The sequence below is a fragment of the Apium graveolens genome, chromosome 8 (genome assembly GCF_009905375.1).
Source record: "Apium graveolens cultivar Ventura chromosome 8, ASM990537v1, whole genome shotgun sequence".
Taxonomy (NCBI): domain Eukaryota; kingdom Viridiplantae; phylum Streptophyta; class Magnoliopsida; order Apiales; family Apiaceae; genus Apium; species Apium graveolens.
In genome coordinates this window covers 240,042,439-240,059,824 of record NC_133654.1, presented here as the reverse complement: position 1 = coordinate 240,059,824, position 17,386 = coordinate 240,042,439, and the positions used below count along the sequence as shown (strand labels likewise).

The 17,386-nt window shown below is 32.6% G+C and overlaps 2 protein-coding genes across 3 annotated transcripts; both read left to right on the top strand.

Moving 5' to 3' along the window:
• Positions 1-11,124: 11,124 nt before the first annotated feature.
• LOC141676483 (uncharacterized) lies at positions 11,125-13,604 on the top strand. Its single transcript, XM_074482134.1, has 6 exons — positions 11,125-11,277; positions 11,384-11,458; positions 12,817-12,879; positions 12,967-13,014; positions 13,105-13,167; positions 13,267-13,604. The coding sequence occupies exons 2-6, from the start codon at positions 11,402-11,404 to the stop codon at positions 13,345-13,347; spliced, it is 312 nt and encodes a 103-aa protein (XP_074338235.1). The 5' UTR covers positions 11,125-11,277; positions 11,384-11,401; the 3' UTR covers positions 13,348-13,604.
• A 1,583-nt stretch (positions 13,605-15,187) lies between these two features.
• On the top strand, positions 15,188-16,622 carry LOC141678693 (uncharacterized). Of its 2 annotated transcripts, XM_074485055.1 has the most exons (5): positions 15,188-15,205; positions 15,575-15,649; positions 15,743-15,909; positions 16,131-16,356; positions 16,429-16,622. In XM_074485055.1, the coding sequence occupies exons 2-5, from the start codon at positions 15,583-15,585 to the stop codon at positions 16,536-16,538; spliced, it is 570 nt and encodes a 189-aa protein (XP_074341156.1). In that variant the 5' UTR covers positions 15,188-15,205; positions 15,575-15,582; the 3' UTR covers positions 16,539-16,622. The 2 variants fall into 2 exon arrangements, with proteins under 2 accessions (XP_074341156.1, XP_074341155.1); XM_074485054.1 differs by lacking the exon at positions 15,188-15,205 and having other exon boundaries at positions 15,238-15,649; positions 16,429-16,621.
• Positions 16,623-17,386: the final 764 nt, after the last annotated feature.

Below are 17,386 nucleotides of genomic sequence, written 5' to 3'. Positions count from 1 at the left end.
ACAGGATTGCCCAGCACTCAAAGATATATTGCTCAATATGCTTCAGCTTCACATATCATAAGCCCCTGCTACCATTATTTTTCTCGACTTTTATCATTTACTATATATGGTTGTGCTGAGAGTAAGAACAAAATTCAAACAGGGGAGCTTGCATTATTATACTACTTTGATGCGGAACTTCCAGTCGATTGGACGAGTTTGTTGATAGAAAGATTCTTGTGTCACGCCAACAAGCGTACTGTGCTAGTTATTAGAGGATTTGTCACTCGAATCGCAGAGAAGATGGCTATTTTTAGTCTCTATACAATTAACTTAAAGGCGACAACGGGGTGGTCATCCCACATTGATTCTGAGTACGTCAATTGTATGCATATGTTGCGTCAACTTGGCTGTAAGGAGGGGTTGTCTCCAGCACCTCACAAACGTGATAGAGTCTAACCAGAGATGATTGCAGAGCCATTGGTACCTCTCGAGTAACAAGTTTCTGAGCTAAGAGCAAACGAGATTTAAATCATGCAAAATCATGAGAGGATAGGAACATAGTTGGATGACATCTCTACTTCCATTCAGAGATATTTTTCGCAGCATACACCTTGATCTCAGGGGAGTTTTCTATCTTTTTAGTGTACACTTTTGTATTGTTTTTCTGTATTTTGTTGGTTAGTTCATTGGGGAAAATGAACCACTTAAGTGTGGGGATGAGTTTCTAGTGTTAAGAATTCAAAAAAATATCATAAAAATAAAAAATTCAAAAAAAAATGAAAATAAAAAAATCTTGTATATTGCCATGTCTCGTAGTGTGTTAACAATGATAAGTACACATCTTGTGAGTTTCTTTTGCATGATTAGTTAATATATCATATCATTAGAAAATCATTTGTGCATGATAATACCTTATATGTGCTTGTGAAAATTCTAAACTTGAGATGCATCTTTGTCAATTTTTGTAAGTACTGAAGCATGCTTTCGCATTGTGAGATCTTGAGCCTAATTTGTGATTGATACATTTTATATCAGTCAATTTCATTGTTGTGTGTTGTTCGTTATGAAGTATTTTGCTCTAGAACTTTTTTTAAACCTTGTTGAGATTATATGGTATTTATATGCATGAAAATGATAAAGGCAGTAGGATAAATCTTATTTACCTAAACAGTACCCATAAAGTATATCCCTAGTGAACCGCTTTGAGCTTTTTATCTGTTCTTTTGATATATCACCTATCAAATTACTTGAACCTACTTATTCGTTCTTGTCTTGATTTACTATTAAAGCATTTTGATTCATTTGAGGGTTGGTGATACATAGTATGGGGATTCTTTGTTAAAGTGTGAAAAATTGGTGGGTATCAAAATCAAAAAAAAAAAAGGTTAAGTACTCCTTTGAGACCAACGGGTGGAGAGTGTAATATCATATGAAAGGGACGATACATGTGCATGTGCTAGTATTAAGTACATTATACTAGAAATTATGAGGGATTAACTTAATATCTCTTATTTTTCTTGTTGACATTTCACTGCCCTTGGTTACTAGAAAAATACTTGAACCTTGAAAAAAAAAGAAAAAGGAGAAGATGAAAAAGAGTTTGTGTTCATTGGTTTGTGCAATATGAAGTTGGGAAGTACACAATAATTTGTGCTTGGGCTTAATACTTGTGAAAGTTCGCTCAGCTTTTACATGATTTGATTTCATATTGAGTGCTTATTTAAAAATAAACATTGTGCTCTATTAGTTTAACAAATTAGCTACTTGTTAGCCTTTTTCTTGATATCCTACCCTCCACCTTAGCCATGTTACAACCTTTAACGAAGACCTTTTGATTTGTGAATGCATATATTTAAAGTAGTGGAGATTTGGTAAACAACCAAGATTATGGTAGCGCATGATTTCATTGATTGAACTTGAGCGAATACACTTAGCCTATACACTTGTGTGATTTGAGAGTTATGTAAGCTTTTCTTATCCATGGCATATTACTTACTAAAGGCGACTTTGTTGTTTATTTCTTGTTATTTTTGTCTATCTAGACAATGTGTGCGTACTTGGATAGTTGTGTACGAATGATGTGTGAATTAGAAAGACTGTTGAAATTGTATAATTGAGGTTTACATGTGTGAAGTGCTGTGAGATGTTGCATACTTGATACTTGGCAGAAAATAAATGGATTTTGTGGGTAGATTCACTATAAGCCCTCACGAGACAACACTCGTCCTATTAGGGTTATCTAGGGGTTTAATGGCTTGTTGCATTCGATCAATGCAATTGTGTCATCTACGAAAATGGAATTAGTTAGACTAGAATATTTTTATTTCTTTCTTTTCCCGAGGACGTGCAAATCCTTAGTGTGGGGATGTTTGATAGAGTATATTTTTATATATATTTTAGATGATTTTTGACCTCATATTTATTGTTTTTGCATTGATTTGGATATTTATTTAATAGGTTTTGATGTTTTATTATAGGATACAAGGAAATTCTAGATTTGCAAGGATTTGGAGCAAAAAGTCCTATTTTGGAGTGAAAATAGAAGAAAATTCGTAATATTAGAATACACGGGCTGCAAATACTGTTTGGGCCGTATCTTGAGTTGCAGAAGTCTGTTTTTGACGATCTTACAGTCCACGCAAAGCCCACGGAATTTTATTTAATTTAGAGATGGTCCAGTAAGGAGAATCAAATGAGAACAACCCAAAAACTACAGAGAACATACATCTACGAATTTTAATTATAGAATCCTACTCGGTCTAGAATTCTCACTTGTAATTGGATTAGAATAATAAAATACTTTTATTATTAGAGGGGACTTCCGTTTTATTAGGGAGATATACAGATATAGACATACGTACTATTACAAAGCTAGGGCTTTCAGTTTCTTCATCTCTTTGATAGCACTGTGTTCCATCTTGGATATTGATTTCTTTATTAATCTAAAGTTAAAGGTATTCCTATCTATTCTCGTTTTATTTGTATCTGTTTTACATGGCGTTCATCATTTTTATTGCTTTTTACATCTAGCATGAGTGAGTATTTTAATTCTAGGGTGCAAAGGGAAGCCATGTTTGTACCATGAATATGCTTTAATTTGATTAGTAGTTTAATGGGTAAAAAGTAATTATAGTCGATATGTTTTAATACTTAATATGTGTAATTGGCCAATATCAAAGATTATCTGTATGCAATAGGGGTAATAGATCGGAATATTTTACTCACTAGAGGCACACATACGATAGCAGAATTGAAAGTGAGAGCGGGAACATCACTGGTTTTCTGAAAGTGTTATTGCTTGGGAAAAATTAACCTTTACTTTAATTACTTGACCCATTGAATTGCTATACTTTTATGATTAGCTTGGTGTAAACATGGTGAACCTGCATCGCCCTAGACCTTCAGTTAATTGATTTAAAACATATTTATTTGCATTAGCAAGCTAGTTAAAAACCTTCAATATTCGTTCTTCTCTTGAAATAATTCATAATAATTAAATTGAAATTCTTAAAATTAGTCTCCTTGTGGATACGACCTGCACTTGCCACTTAGTACTAGTAATAGACACCGTGCGCTTAGGGTTAGATATAAAATAACACATCATCATCAAGGAAAGATCAAGGATATGGTGGATGTCAGAATTGATGAACTTGTGCCATCACAAATAGAGATCAAGAATAAATTCCACAAATTTGCTGAAAAGATTGCCACATTCAGTCTAACTAGGTTTGAGACCAGCATCAAGCATCTCAAAGAATCATTTCTGGCCTTGCATGAACTTATCCAAAAATAAATCTCAAGCAACAATGACACCAAAGTCAAATTTGGATCAACTTCATAAGTCTAGATATGAGCCTTCAACCTTGATGATGGAGGAATTATAAGGGTGATGCATGATACTTTTGGTACAACTAGCTCTACAACCTCTACAAATATTCCTTCCACCTCTTCATCTCACCAAATTCTAGCTTTTGGTACAACTAGCTCTACAACCTCTACAAATATTCCTTCCACCTCTTCATCTCACCAAATTCTAGCTCTTCAAACTCAAGACAATGAACTTCAAACATCAAATACATTCTTGTCATCTCAAGTCTCTGAACTAAGAACTCTTGTTCGAAGTCAACAATAAGAGAACAAAACCTTAATAGACTCCCAAAATTATTTTTAAATGCAGACAGGTGTGTATTTGGGAGGTATCATGGGTGCACTGAAAGTCCCTCTTCAGGAAACTCCTCTTCAGGTATCATGGTGTGTATTAACTTTCCTGCTACCAAGACAAATGGGGAGATGATAGAGCCCAGGCTAAAATCAAGTCAAAATGAGAATGACGTTGGAATTAAAAGACTCAAAATGGTAGCTGAAGGCCCTTGTCTTGACAAAGAGTTTGGTGATTTCCTTAAAGGCCTAAGAGTTTCACTCGACCTAAATCATTTCTCTTACAAGAAGGCTGTAAACAACAATATTAATTTCCTGAGAGTGGTACTAGTCACCAGACAAATGTTTTAGGAAAAGAGAATTATGGTGAATATAAATGACTCTGGAGTTGATAGGTGCATGCAGGTCTTTATCTCCTTTCTAAGATCAAGAAGAGCCTCAGAACTGGATATATTCATCAATAAAGTCAAGGTGATGACTTCAGAGAACACTTTTTTTGCTACATGAACTAAACTCAGGTCAACAAGAAGCTTTTCCTGAAGCTTATCTCCAACCTAGCAAATAAGTGGCCTACATATCCCCTAACACTAGGAGATGAAGACACTTTCAATTATCAAAGCATTGTATCATGAAAAATAAGAAATTGATGATGACTATTGAGACTGAATTGAAGACCAAAAAGATCAAGACAAATGAGGATGTTGAGATGATCAAGATCTTTCTAAGATACTTAAAAAATGCATATGTCATGCTATCACAAACCAAGATCAATGAAAAAGATGATGACTTGGATGTTGATGAGCAAAATAAAGATGAACACAAATCTTTTGGCTCAAATCCAAGTCAATCAAGGAAAAGAAGTGGGAGTCATAAGAAATCAAAGAGTAGCAATGATGAGAAAAATAAAAAGAAAGATAGAGACAAGAAGAAGGGTGGAAGAGATGGTAAAGATACCAAGAAAACACCTATAAGCCAAATTTTCAAAACTATATAAACTCAACCCAAATCCATAGCCAAACACAAACTCAAAACATCCAAACCTCCAAGCCTAAATACATGTACAAACTCATAGCTAACTCCCTACTCAAAATACCTATTCAAGTAACCAAATCTTTCTGAAAGAAAACCAAAGAAAACCTCCATCATTTAAACTACCAACCAAAAATCACTTCAAGGTTACTCAAAGAAAACCAAAGCAAATAAAGGATGAAATTGGTGTTATATGGAACCGCTACAATCAAGAGGATTTTCTACCAAATTTCAGAAGAGATATCAGATGATAACTACCACAATCAATTAGCTTAAGAAATAGTCAAAGTCTGTGTAAAAACTCTGGGAGAGATGAAAATTTATTTTGAAGATGGCATATTCAACTTGCTCAATAAAGAAGTGATTGAAAATTACTCAACTGTTGAACTTGAAAGAGTAATTAGTTTAATGACTGGAAATGATGCTTTCACAAAGATGAGAAAGGTTGAACTGACTAGAAGGTTGAGAGAAAGAGATGAAAGACTTGCAAGGGACACAGTTGAGATGGAAATAAATGCAATCAAGAAGGCTAAAAAGATAGAGATGTTTGAGAAAATATCAGAAGAACTAAAAGCTAAAGGGTTGAGTATAGTTTCTCTTGATGGTATGTTTCTGAATGTTAAGACTCATAGATTATCAAGGTACATGATAAAATATATTGACAGTTACTTACTAAATGAATGACTCAAACTGATGGAATCTGTAAGAGGGACTGAAATAATTGAAGAACTAGAGTGCCTTGTCAAACTCAAAGATTTGATAAGAGAACAACCATGATATGAAAAATTTATCTGATTCTGTAAATTCAATTCTGAATGTAACTACTAGAATATATGAAATCTCTACTTTGTCAATCTGCTAGTTATTTTGTTTAATTTTTTTGCTTGGAGTTAGTCTTGTTATCAGGCATGAATTTATGACAAGTAATCTTCTCACAAATTGGGGGAGATTGTTGTGCAATACATGCATGTATATAATTAGACCAAGTCAATTGGACAACCCTGAGAATCAATTGTATGGTAATCTTATTGTATTTTGTATTTATATTTCTTGAGTCTGTAAAAGTGCTAAGGAGATTTGACTGAAGGATTTTTCTATGAACAACCATCAATCTAAAGAATAAACTATGGAAGCAGATCAATCCAAATTATGCCTTAGAGAGAAGTGTAGAAACTTGGATTTGAATAATATTGTTTTTGGGAAAAAAAATTAAGTCACATATCAACAAGTCACAGATCAAGATGTATAGAGATTTATGTCGAGAATTCATAATGACTTGTAGAGAAGTCTAAAGAGATATCGACAAGTCAATCTGTTTGTAGAGAAGTGAAGATATCAACAAGTCAAAGAGTCCATGTATTGAACTGGAGATATCGACAAGTCAAAATCTACTTTTAGAGAACTGGAGATATTGACAAGTCAAAAGCCTACATAGAGAACTGGAGATATCGACAAGTCAATATACTTGTAGAGAACTAGAGATCTCGACAAGTCATAATACTTATAGAGAAGTAGAGATATCAATAAGTTATTTTACATATTGATATGTGACTTCTGTATACAGTAAAATAGATATCGACAACATCCTCAAAATTCATAATATAGACAACTTGAATATCCAAGATTATCAGTCAACAAACAATTCTATAATTGAATTGGAAAACATACAAATGCAGTTTGAAGAATGCAAGATCAAGAGCCAAGATTAACTGGACAAAGAAGGGTCACAGACCTATTAGATTGTATGAAGATTTGCTACACTTAAAGTGAAAATAGACAAATAGACTTTAGAATATGTGTTAGTCCATTTTGGTGTAATCTTTGTAAGTTGTGCATGTTATTCTATAAAACATGTCACGAGTCATTTGTTTAAAAAAATAAAACAAATCTAGAAATCTTATATTCTCTCAAGAGAAGTAGTTGAGTTCTAATTAATCAAGAATACGGATTTATAGCACAACAAAATTTATTTAAATATAAATCAAGTGAGTTTTGATAAATTACTTGTGTTCTTTACATTAAGTAATTTATCACTACAAAATTATTACTTATGTGTTGAGTTCCAAAACCTAACACCATTTGATCTTCAAGAGTAAAATCTAGAAAATGAAAAAAAAACACATTCACCCCCTCTGTATTGCACTTCATACATAACATAAAATTTTAATTAAATACAAATAATTTCATAGTTAATTTTTTTATAGGTACTTCGAGTTCTAAGAATGAAAAAGACGAGAGTAGAACTAGTCACCCCTGAAAGTATGTATCTTTTAATTGTACAAAAATCATAAGTTTAGGATTTATTTTTAATTTTATTAAGAATTTAATTTTATTTAGTAAATAAAAAATACAATGAACAAAATTTATAAGGTGGCAAATGGCCATACTTGTGATTAAATAAGAAATGGTACATGGTATTGTGATTAAAAGTTATTTACTTGTTTAATTAAATAAAAATGATAGAAATAAATGCAACAAAATGTTATAATTTTTCACTAATTATTCTTTTAAGATTTAATAATAATATTTTTTTTTATAATTATTGTATATTTCTAATAAATTATTTTATATTTTCTGTGATTTACAGCTTTTTTTACCTCAGAACAATCATTTTATTTTTTTTAAGATCCATATAAAGCACATATCATACCAATATCCAAATCAGTTTTTAAAAAACAATTTTTTTTTGCATAAACAGGGAACAAATTTTTTATATTAATTCGGGATCATCGATAAGATAATCACCCTTCTGCTAGCTTAGGTTAAAACTTCTTATGTGAATTAACTTGATCTCATCCTTGACCTTAAATTTTGACAACTCTTGCGTAATATGAAGGACAGATGTACCCCATGTTCAACAATTTTTTCACCTTTTCTTAGAGCAAGACTTCCCCGATTTTGGTTGTCCACTTTTTCAAGTAAAACTTCTAATTTTGTTATCCGGAGCGGGTATTAAAGAATTAGATGACATATGATGCCTAAGATCCAAAGTAGGGAACCAACAACAGGGATCCCAACAAGAGCACAGAAAAAGAAAACCATCATAGGTAAAGACTAGGGCTCTGGAGATAAACTGCTCAACCGCATCAATCGCGAAATGCGGGTTAGTTGTGAATTCAAATTTTAAAAACCGCTCATACGCGGTTTGGATGCGGTTTTAAATTCTTGAAAATCGCAAAATCGTAACCGCAACCGCAACTCGCAACATATATTTATGATAAATTATATTTCCAAAAATGTAATTGATATCATATAAATTAGTAAGTATACACGTTTATTAACTAATTTTAGGTTAATGTTAAGACATCGTTCATAATATTCACAATCATTATAAGATATATAACCAAACAAATGAAAAATGTAATAAACATGTATTTTTTTTATCCTTTTCTTTTTTCATTTCTCTCGCCTCCACATTTTTGTATGTTTTTAATATCCTTGCTCTACACGGAGCATTAGCTTATTTTATTTTTTGAATGTAATTTATCACGTAACTTAAACTTCAATTTATTAATATTCTAAATTTATTTTTTTGCAAATTATTAATTATTTTAAAATAAGTAGTTGAACCGCAAACCGATCCGCAATAACCGCAAATTCGCAACCGCAATTGACGCGGTTAACCGCAACCCAAAACCTGCGGTTGCGGATGACAATTTTCTAAAATCGCTCTTCGCGGTTTGGTTCGACTTTTACTCCAAAACCTATCCGATCCGAACCGTGTACACCCCTGGTAAAGACCATTACAACCTCACAAAAACTGAAAATACCTAATAGTGTTAGTCAAATTAAACGGAAGTATGCTATTTGCACTTGTTCGCTAACTTTAGGTACAAATATTGCTATATATGAAACTAGGAGTAAAAGTGCATAAGTGAGAATGTATAGGTACACAGTATTCATTTAACTCTCAGTTTTTTTAATAAGCTGTCCGAACTCGGTTCAGGTTCGAGTTCGATTCGGTTTTGAGTTCGATTCGTTAGTTTCGTGAACAACTCGTACTTGGTTCGAGAATAACCAAACTTGAGTTCGGAAAAAAAATTGTTCAATAATGTTAATAAATATTATTCGTTCGTTAATTTTTTATTCGTGTTCGTAAAATACTCTTCCGTATTCAGTTTGTTTACGACCTCATATATGACCTGTGCTTGTTGAAAAATTGAATATGAGTAGTGATGTACATGGAGCGGGTGGGGCGGGCTGAAGGAATTTAGAAACCCAACCCCATAAATTTTGGTTTTCAAAATTTCAACCCAAACCGAACCGTTTAAATTTGTCTAAATAGAAACACATGATATACAGTCATAAATTTTTTTAAAAAAATTATAAATACTATATAAAATATAATATGTATTTATTTAGATTTTATCGGTTCGGTTGAAATATATAACTAGAACCGAGTAATTTAAATCAGTTCTATTTTTTTCGATGTCAATTTCGACTACGTTACATTCAGTTTGATTTTTTCCGATTTCAGATCTGAACCTTAAAATTATTTCATATTTGACTTATCTATAAATTAGACCGAACTAAAGCTGAATGTTTTTAGTAAAACTTAAACAATAATCTACCCATTATATCTTTTATATATGATAAGCGTAACATATTTCTTATCCAAAATTTTGGTTTTGTACCGCCAAAACAATCTCAACCATTAATCTGATAGAATTAAAAAAATAGACGGTTAAAATTATATCTTATTTGAATAAACATATTCTTAATACAATCATAAATAAAAAATAATTAAATTGTTCTAATACTATTCAAAAACCAATTACTATACAATGTCCTAATACAATTCTAAATAGAATATAGCTACGTATTTAACCAGTCATAAATATAAAAGAATTATACTCTTTTACTACTATCGAAACACTAAAATATGATTTAATAATACAAAAATAGATAGAATATTATTAAATATTTTACTATATATAGATGTAACTCAATTACTCATCCGTAAATTTATCAATATATGCATATTTGTTGTAATAATATTATAAAAAACTATATAAAAAACAATATTGTAACAACGATATATATATATATATATATGTATATTTAAAAATTTTAAATTTTATATTTAATAATTTCAAAAAGTTAAAAAATATAATATTTAATATATCACACGGATTATAAGTTAGTATAATAAAATAATTACATGCGGTATTGCTATTTTTATTAATTAGTATAAAATACGGAAGCATAGAGCCATCAGCCCCATGGACCAAATATTGATGTCGATGTGTTCGTATGTTGATGTCAAAAAAAAAGAAGATATGTTCATATGCTGACACCATCTACTAGGAAAAAAATTATAATACGTTTCATCTGGTGTCGACAAAGTCTTTGATTAAATCCTAATTCCAAAGTAAAGAAGGATGAATTAGTCTCATCATAGAAACCGTAAAATCACAATCGAACCCATTTGCCTTGGTCATTTTCAACCATTTTTCTCCATCTTCTCAAATCTCATTCCACGCGGGAGGTAACTTGAAATTTACATAATCTTTCTTTTGGAAAATTTCTTAATTAGGAGACACATTTTAGGAATTGGAATGCTCAAATACTAAGAATACAAGTTTTACTTACTACAACAAATTAATTTTGGAAAGTCTGAAAACAAGACACTTTAGTTCTTTACTAGTTTTACTAGTCGAGTGCGATGTTATAATTTAAATGATAAGACTATCTCGTCGTTTTATATTTTAAATTCGATTTTTTAAATTTCAAAATTTATTGATATAAAACTTATTTTACAAACTTAATTGTTAATAAAATAATTTGCTAATTTGATTATGTCTATCAATTCTGATTCTGCTATAATTTCGAAGATTTGGTAACAATTAATTTGATTAACAAAATAAGAATCAAACGAGAAATTTAATTTGAAAATTGTTTGAACACACGAGGGTGCGTGTGTGAAATGTATATATATCGATAGATATGTTCTTATCTCTAACAACTCGTTTACTCAATCCCACCTTTTCCTAACCTCTTTTATCATCTCTCTCTCTCTCTCTCTCTTCCGTTTTATTTTCTTGATTTATTCTTATCTCTTTTTTATCCCCATCCCCCTTCTTGCGATCCCCTGTTTCGGTGCTTCAGGTCTCTCTCTCTCTCTCTCTCTCTCTCTCCATGTATAAATCTCTCCCACTCTCTCTGAATATATTGCATGTGTATATGACTTATATGTAAATTGTGAATGTAACAGGGAAAATAAATTAGAAGGATGGCAGCTACTTACAACAGAAATGGAGACGACACTGTTACTGTCCACGATCACGAGGTCAGTACTTCCTCAACCACTTTTCACTATTTTATACCCATAGTATATGTTTCCATGTATTTATCGTAATTTTCTTTTTAGAGAGCTTCATGTTGAAACAAGAATTCACAATTAGTAATCATATCTGTTCTTGGCTTCTTGCACATTCAAAATTATTGTTAATCGTCCATAATAACATTAAGTGAATATTGTTATTAAAAGAAAAGGGTACAGGAAAACAAAACTTGAAATAGTAGAGGTTATATATTTGTTTGCTATAATTTTTCCTCGTTTGCGTAAGTTGTAGGTTTTCCTTGTGATTTCTTGTAATATCGGATTTTAATGAGGCTCTTATGTATGAAGTTTTTGATTACGAATATAGTTGAATTTGTTATTGCACTGTTGATGATTTAGTAAAATTGAAAGAATTTTTGTGTGTTGATAGCCGTGATCTTGAGATTTAAGCCTGTAATCAATGAATTAAGAAATTGGCATGCCTTATATGTGATGTGATACAGTTTCATGCTTCTGATTTTGTGGCATATAAAATGAATTAGTTGCTGTTTTTTTGTAGCATATTGATTTGTGTAACAAATAAATATAATTTATAAGATACAGAAAGTTGATCACACCGGTTTTTCTAATTGTAGAATGTACCACAACGGCCTAGTACGGTAGAACCCCCTAGCAATCTTTAGAACCGTACCAAAATGGTACAGCAGCAGCGGGAATATGACGCAATTGTGATACCGTTGAAAGTGTCACGGGTATTTGAAATTGAATTCGTCATAGTTCTGCAAATATCATCTATATAAATAGATATTTACACTGCTGTTACACATGGCAGCTATTGTTTCAGATTTTATTTTTTGTCTTTTCGGAGATTTTTTTAATCATTAACAGCATGACACCTAAAAAGCAGGCAGTATCAAACTAATATTTTTTCCTCTGTTCCCCATCCTTTGTTCTCTATTTTTAGAATTTCTAGATGTGTAAATGTTTTAAGTTTTAGTCTAATTAGATCCTGAAAGGAGAGTGTTCTATAGTATATTGATAATGGGGTAGAGAAAATTTTGTTGGATTTCGTGACGAATTTGAGGAGAGTTAGGCTAGTTCTGACTTGGCGGAGTTGTACAGTATCTTGATTAGAGTTAGGCACATGTGATTATAGAATGAGTGCTTACTTAATTACAATTACAATATGTGTTTTCAGTTGACATAGAAAGTAGTTGTTAGGATTATTTCAGTTGGATGTTAATTGGAATTTGAATTGTAGCCTAACAAATTTATTCCAGTCTATGTTGTCCTGTTTGATGTGATTACCTGTTTAGTCAAAGTAGTGCAGCTTTAGCCTTTAACCGTGTTCTATTTTATCACAGTCAAACTCGGTGCAAAAAAAATATGGGGAAATAATGCCAAAGAAGAAGCCTTTGATCTCAAAGGCAAGTATATTTTTTTCAATTGATGAAATCAAGTTGTTCATTTTAGTAGCATATGTGAGTAATTATATGGGTTATGTTCAACTGCAGAATCATGAGAGGGCCTTCTTTGACTCAGCAGATTGGGCGTTATGCAAGGTTAGTTTATGAATGGAAATATGTAATTCTGTAATTGTCTAGCTTCCATTACCACTTATGGATAATGGCTTAATTTATGTTCTCAATCAGCAAGCTGCAGGCGTTGATCCAATATCATCAGTGTACATAGAGAATTTGCAGCCAAAACTGCAGGTAATATATTTAACATAATTAGAGATTGATAAATTAGAACTTGTTAATATTTGTTGTAGTTTATTTGAATTCTCAATAATTTTCGTCAAATCTTTTCAGAGAACACCTCACCAACAGCTTCCTCCACGGAGACCTGCTTGCAGTTCTGGAAGGGATGGCCTCATCAGCTCCTCTAACTAAATAAATAGGCCCTTATTATGATACAAGTATAAAAGAGGAGGATAATGACGAATATGTAAACTAAATGACTTGGTTTTTCTGTTCTTCTATGTTATTTGCAAGCGTAGTAGATACTAGCTAGCTCTGCACATTCCTAAAACACACACACACAGCTACTTATCAATATAAGGTTCTTGCTCTCACTGATTGTAATCAGTTTGGTAAAGCAATCTTCTGGGGTTTCCATAGCCTAAATAAACTAGTTCGTTATAAATTCACTGGGAAAATATGCCGGATGGCTTAAACAGAATCATTCAAATCGTTGAATATTTCATACAAGAATTGGAATCAGCAGTAAACATGTACCATTTTATATGTATACTGCTGGATGTTTAACATCTGTTATGTTGCATTTGCCAATATTTGAATTGCTTGGTTCAGTGTTTGAATATATATTTCTTATGAGATGAACCACTCTTTAACGACATGAACAATTGGTGAAGTTTAAACGTTTTGCTAAATTGTACTACCACATAACATGCCTAACTAAGCTGCAATTTTTCAAATAGTTGCATTGCTTTTGTTAAGTTATCCTATTCTTGGTTGATAAAATTGACATTTCTTGAATTTGTTATACTGAACAAGTCAGTTCAAGATAAAATGTAACAGTTGCACAAATTTTTTAATCAGTTGAGAATGAAATCGGAACCATAATAATTTGAATCTCAATGAACTGATTGTATTGTAAGTTGTGTGGAGGAGAATCTTCTAGAAAGGTTAGTCATGTGGTTGGACTCATAAACCAGAATGGCTGAACTCTGGTCTGGGAATCACATGTCGCATGATGGAGACACGTTATCACTTGGCATGTGATCCAGTTCCAATCGATCATGTGTTTCGTTAAGTTTCAATTACAGTTAGACGAAATATTCAAAGTATAGCCGGTGGTGTTGGAGAAAATCAACGCTGCTGATGCACTGATCAAGTGAATTTGAATGCTTACGTACTGGTTCAGATCTTCCTTGGTGATAGACTGATAGAGACACATTTTGTACATGGACTAGAATATAAAAAATATTTGTGCTATTCTAGAAGATCTTTGTGTGTAATGAAGCAATTGAGCTTCTCTACTACTACCGTATAATTTAAGGTACATTTTTGTAACACACTTTCTAGTAATTACGTGCCTTTTTAGTGCACAAATGTATGCTCCTGGCAGGAAATTAAGGTGTCCACAGGAGTTCACTGCATTGCAGTTGGGAAAAGTAGTGTACGAATCTCGGTTCTTACATATGACAAAGGGTCCACGGGAAAATGATTTCTATAACAAATCATACTTCGATACTTGTATACACTTACACAAAAAATCCTAATTCACAGGTTATGGTATTGCTACAACAAATGCTTGTTATGTACCTGATCTCTTACATATATGGGATTCTAGTTAACACGTTATGGTATTGCTATAACAAACGCTTATTGTGGACCTGGACCCCTTACATATATGGTAGAGTAACGTTGAAAAACCAAGTTTAATCTTATGAACACTTGTCTTACCTTATGAATGTATCTGTATAAGGTGCATTAGTGCAGTAATGCGAGTCATTTTCAAAACATCGTAGCACAGTGGATATCCTTCTTCTAAAAGGAAGTATGAGTGCGTGAGGACGAAAATTTCGGCCAAATGACTATTACAAAGAGAAAAGTAATATGTGAAAGAGAAATGTACGTCCACAGAACGGGATACATAATTTTTGTACAGAATGAATTGGCAAGATGATGTTTTGCAGAGTACACATGATCAAAAGAAAAACTGTTCATTTCTTTAACCCTTGAGGTAAACCTCAAGTTGTACTGCAACTAAAGAAGATGGTATTAGGTTCGACTCCTAACGCTCACAAAGAATTGTTCCTGCAAGTTAAGTTGGTGGTTTCACCAACTGCCTCCTTATTTTGTCATTTCTTTTCCAACCATTTTTAACCTAAGCTAAATAATGTTAATATTTTTACATCCCCTTTTGCAAAAATGTTTTTTTTTAATCTTAACTTTTCCTGCTGCTGTTGTATTCTTCTACTAAGATTTGCTCTTTTTGTTATAGGTAGTTATGATTCTACACATTGGTGTTTATCTAATTAGGTCTGCATTCCACATCTAGAAGCTAAAACCTGGAATATATACTTTGTGCATTTAATTAGCCAAAAGTAACTTTTAGGTTCCATTAAATATAAATTTTGTACCAGTTAAACAGGGTAAAAAATGGCGATACACAACCTTGCAATTCTGGCTCTTGCTGTTGTTTTCGCGTTTCCCTGCACCCTTGTAGGTATCATGAACTAACTAAACAGATAACAATTACTTTCTGCTTATTTAGTACTGAATGGAATGTTCATCTCAAGTTTTTCTGTTTCATTGACAGGGAAGGCAGATGACTATTTCCCTCAATTTGGTTCTCAGGGAGCTGTTAATGGAAACCTGCCTCAAACAGGAGGTGCAGGTGGATTTGTTCCTCAAACAGGAAGCATAGGCGCTGCTGATCCTGTTGAAGTTGTTTCCAAAGCCCTGTTATGCTTCAACAATAACTACGTACTTATCATCTGATTTTCGCTTGCATTTCATTAATTCAGTCTACCTCATTGCCCCCACTTGGTTAATACAGTAACATTCGTTTTGTTCAGCATCATCTTGGCATCTTAAAACTTCATATTTTATAGTTCCATGCAATTTTCTCCTTTGTAATTTTGAAAATTAATTGTGACAAATCAACTAATGAGACAATTTGCTTGCATAATCTGTTTCTTTGGCAGGTTTATAGTAGCTGCGAGGAATCCTATAGATTGACAGAGAGCGGAAACATCAACGTGCCACCAGAGTACACTGATCAGTACTGCCGTGGGTCATGTTTTAGTGAAACAAACCTTGTGCTGAACTGCATCGACGACATATTATCCCACTTCTTGTTTTACAACAGGGCCTCGGTATGGGATGTTAGGGCCACAATCAAGGCAGGATGTAGCTATGGTCCAAAAAGAGGTAACGAATTGCCTTGTTTGTAATATGCATTCTTTATGGATTAGCCTCATTAGATTATGTCGTGTTTCGTAGGTAACTTCAATGTGGCTGAGCATATTCAAGCAAGAGAGAACAGTGGTGACAAGGGTTCCAAACATCTCCTGCTTGGGCTTCTCTCAATAATGATATACATAGGGACATAGTTTAGAGTTTTGATGATTGTGTATTTGATCATTATGTGCTGAGTTTGTAAAAAGCTGTGGTTTACAGTATATCTTCCTTATCTATTATTGTGATTTAGATTTCTTTTGTTCTCAGTCTTCTTGGTCATTTATTAGTAGTATAATTTATTATTTTTGTTAGCTATTTTAGAAGACAAAATGATCAAATATACTGCAAGACAGAATACTAATCCATAAACTTGAGAGAATATAACTTTCTTTGATAATATGGCTATAAACGCAGAACTACATAACTGCTAATTTTAAACTACTAACTCATTCCTAAAACTAAAATAACAGTTCAACACATTACTTAATTTATTTCAGTCCTAAATCTGTAAAGCATACTCCTCCTAAGGAACCGCAAACACCGATCTTTTGCCTTCAAAACTAATACCAACTGATTGGAAACGGCTCTTCAGACTTGCACTAAATTAATGTCACAACGTTTTCCTTCTGCACTTCTCTTACAAAAAACAATTTCATGTTGAAATGCTTAGTTGTCCTATGAAACACAGGATCATGGGAAATAGCAACGGCAGCCTGTTTGTCAACAAAAACCTCAGTGCTTTCTTTCTGTTGTAGATTAAGATCCAATAAAATTTATCGTAACCACAATGCTTATTAACCGTAGCTGTTGCAGCAACAAGTTCTACCTCAGCAATAGATTGAGCCACAGTTTCTTGTTTCTTCAATTTCCTTCATAAAATACCAGATCCAAGAGTAAAACAATAGGCTGAGGTACTCCTCCTATCATCAACACAGCCACCCCAGTCAGTCAGAGTAACATATTAGCTTGAAGTCCTTGCTTCTTTCAAATTTAGCAACAA

Bases quoted from the DNA above. Each gene is read 5' to 3' on its own strand.
- LOC141678693 (XM_074485055.1), top strand. From the start codon at position 15,583: ATGGCGATACACAACCTTGCAATTCTGGCTCTTGCTGTTGTTTTCGCG. The intron at 15,910-16,130 runs GTACTTATCATC...TTTCTTTGGCAG, and splicing joins TATGCTTCAACAATAACTAC to GTTTATAGTAGCTGCGAGGA. The intron at 16,357-16,428 runs GTAACGAATTGC...CGTGTTTCGTAG, and splicing joins TAGCTATGGTCCAAAAAGAG to GTAACTTCAATGTGGCTGAG.
- LOC141676483 (XM_074482134.1), top strand. From the start codon at position 11,402: ATGGCAGCTACTTACAACAGAAATGGAGACGACACTGTTACTGTCCAC. The intron at 11,459-12,816 runs GTCAGTACTTCC...ATTTTATCACAG, and splicing joins TTACTGTCCACGATCACGAG to TCAAACTCGGTGCAAAAAAA. The intron at 13,015-13,104 runs GTTAGTTTATGA...GTTCTCAATCAG, and splicing joins CAGATTGGGCGTTATGCAAG to CAAGCTGCAGGCGTTGATCC.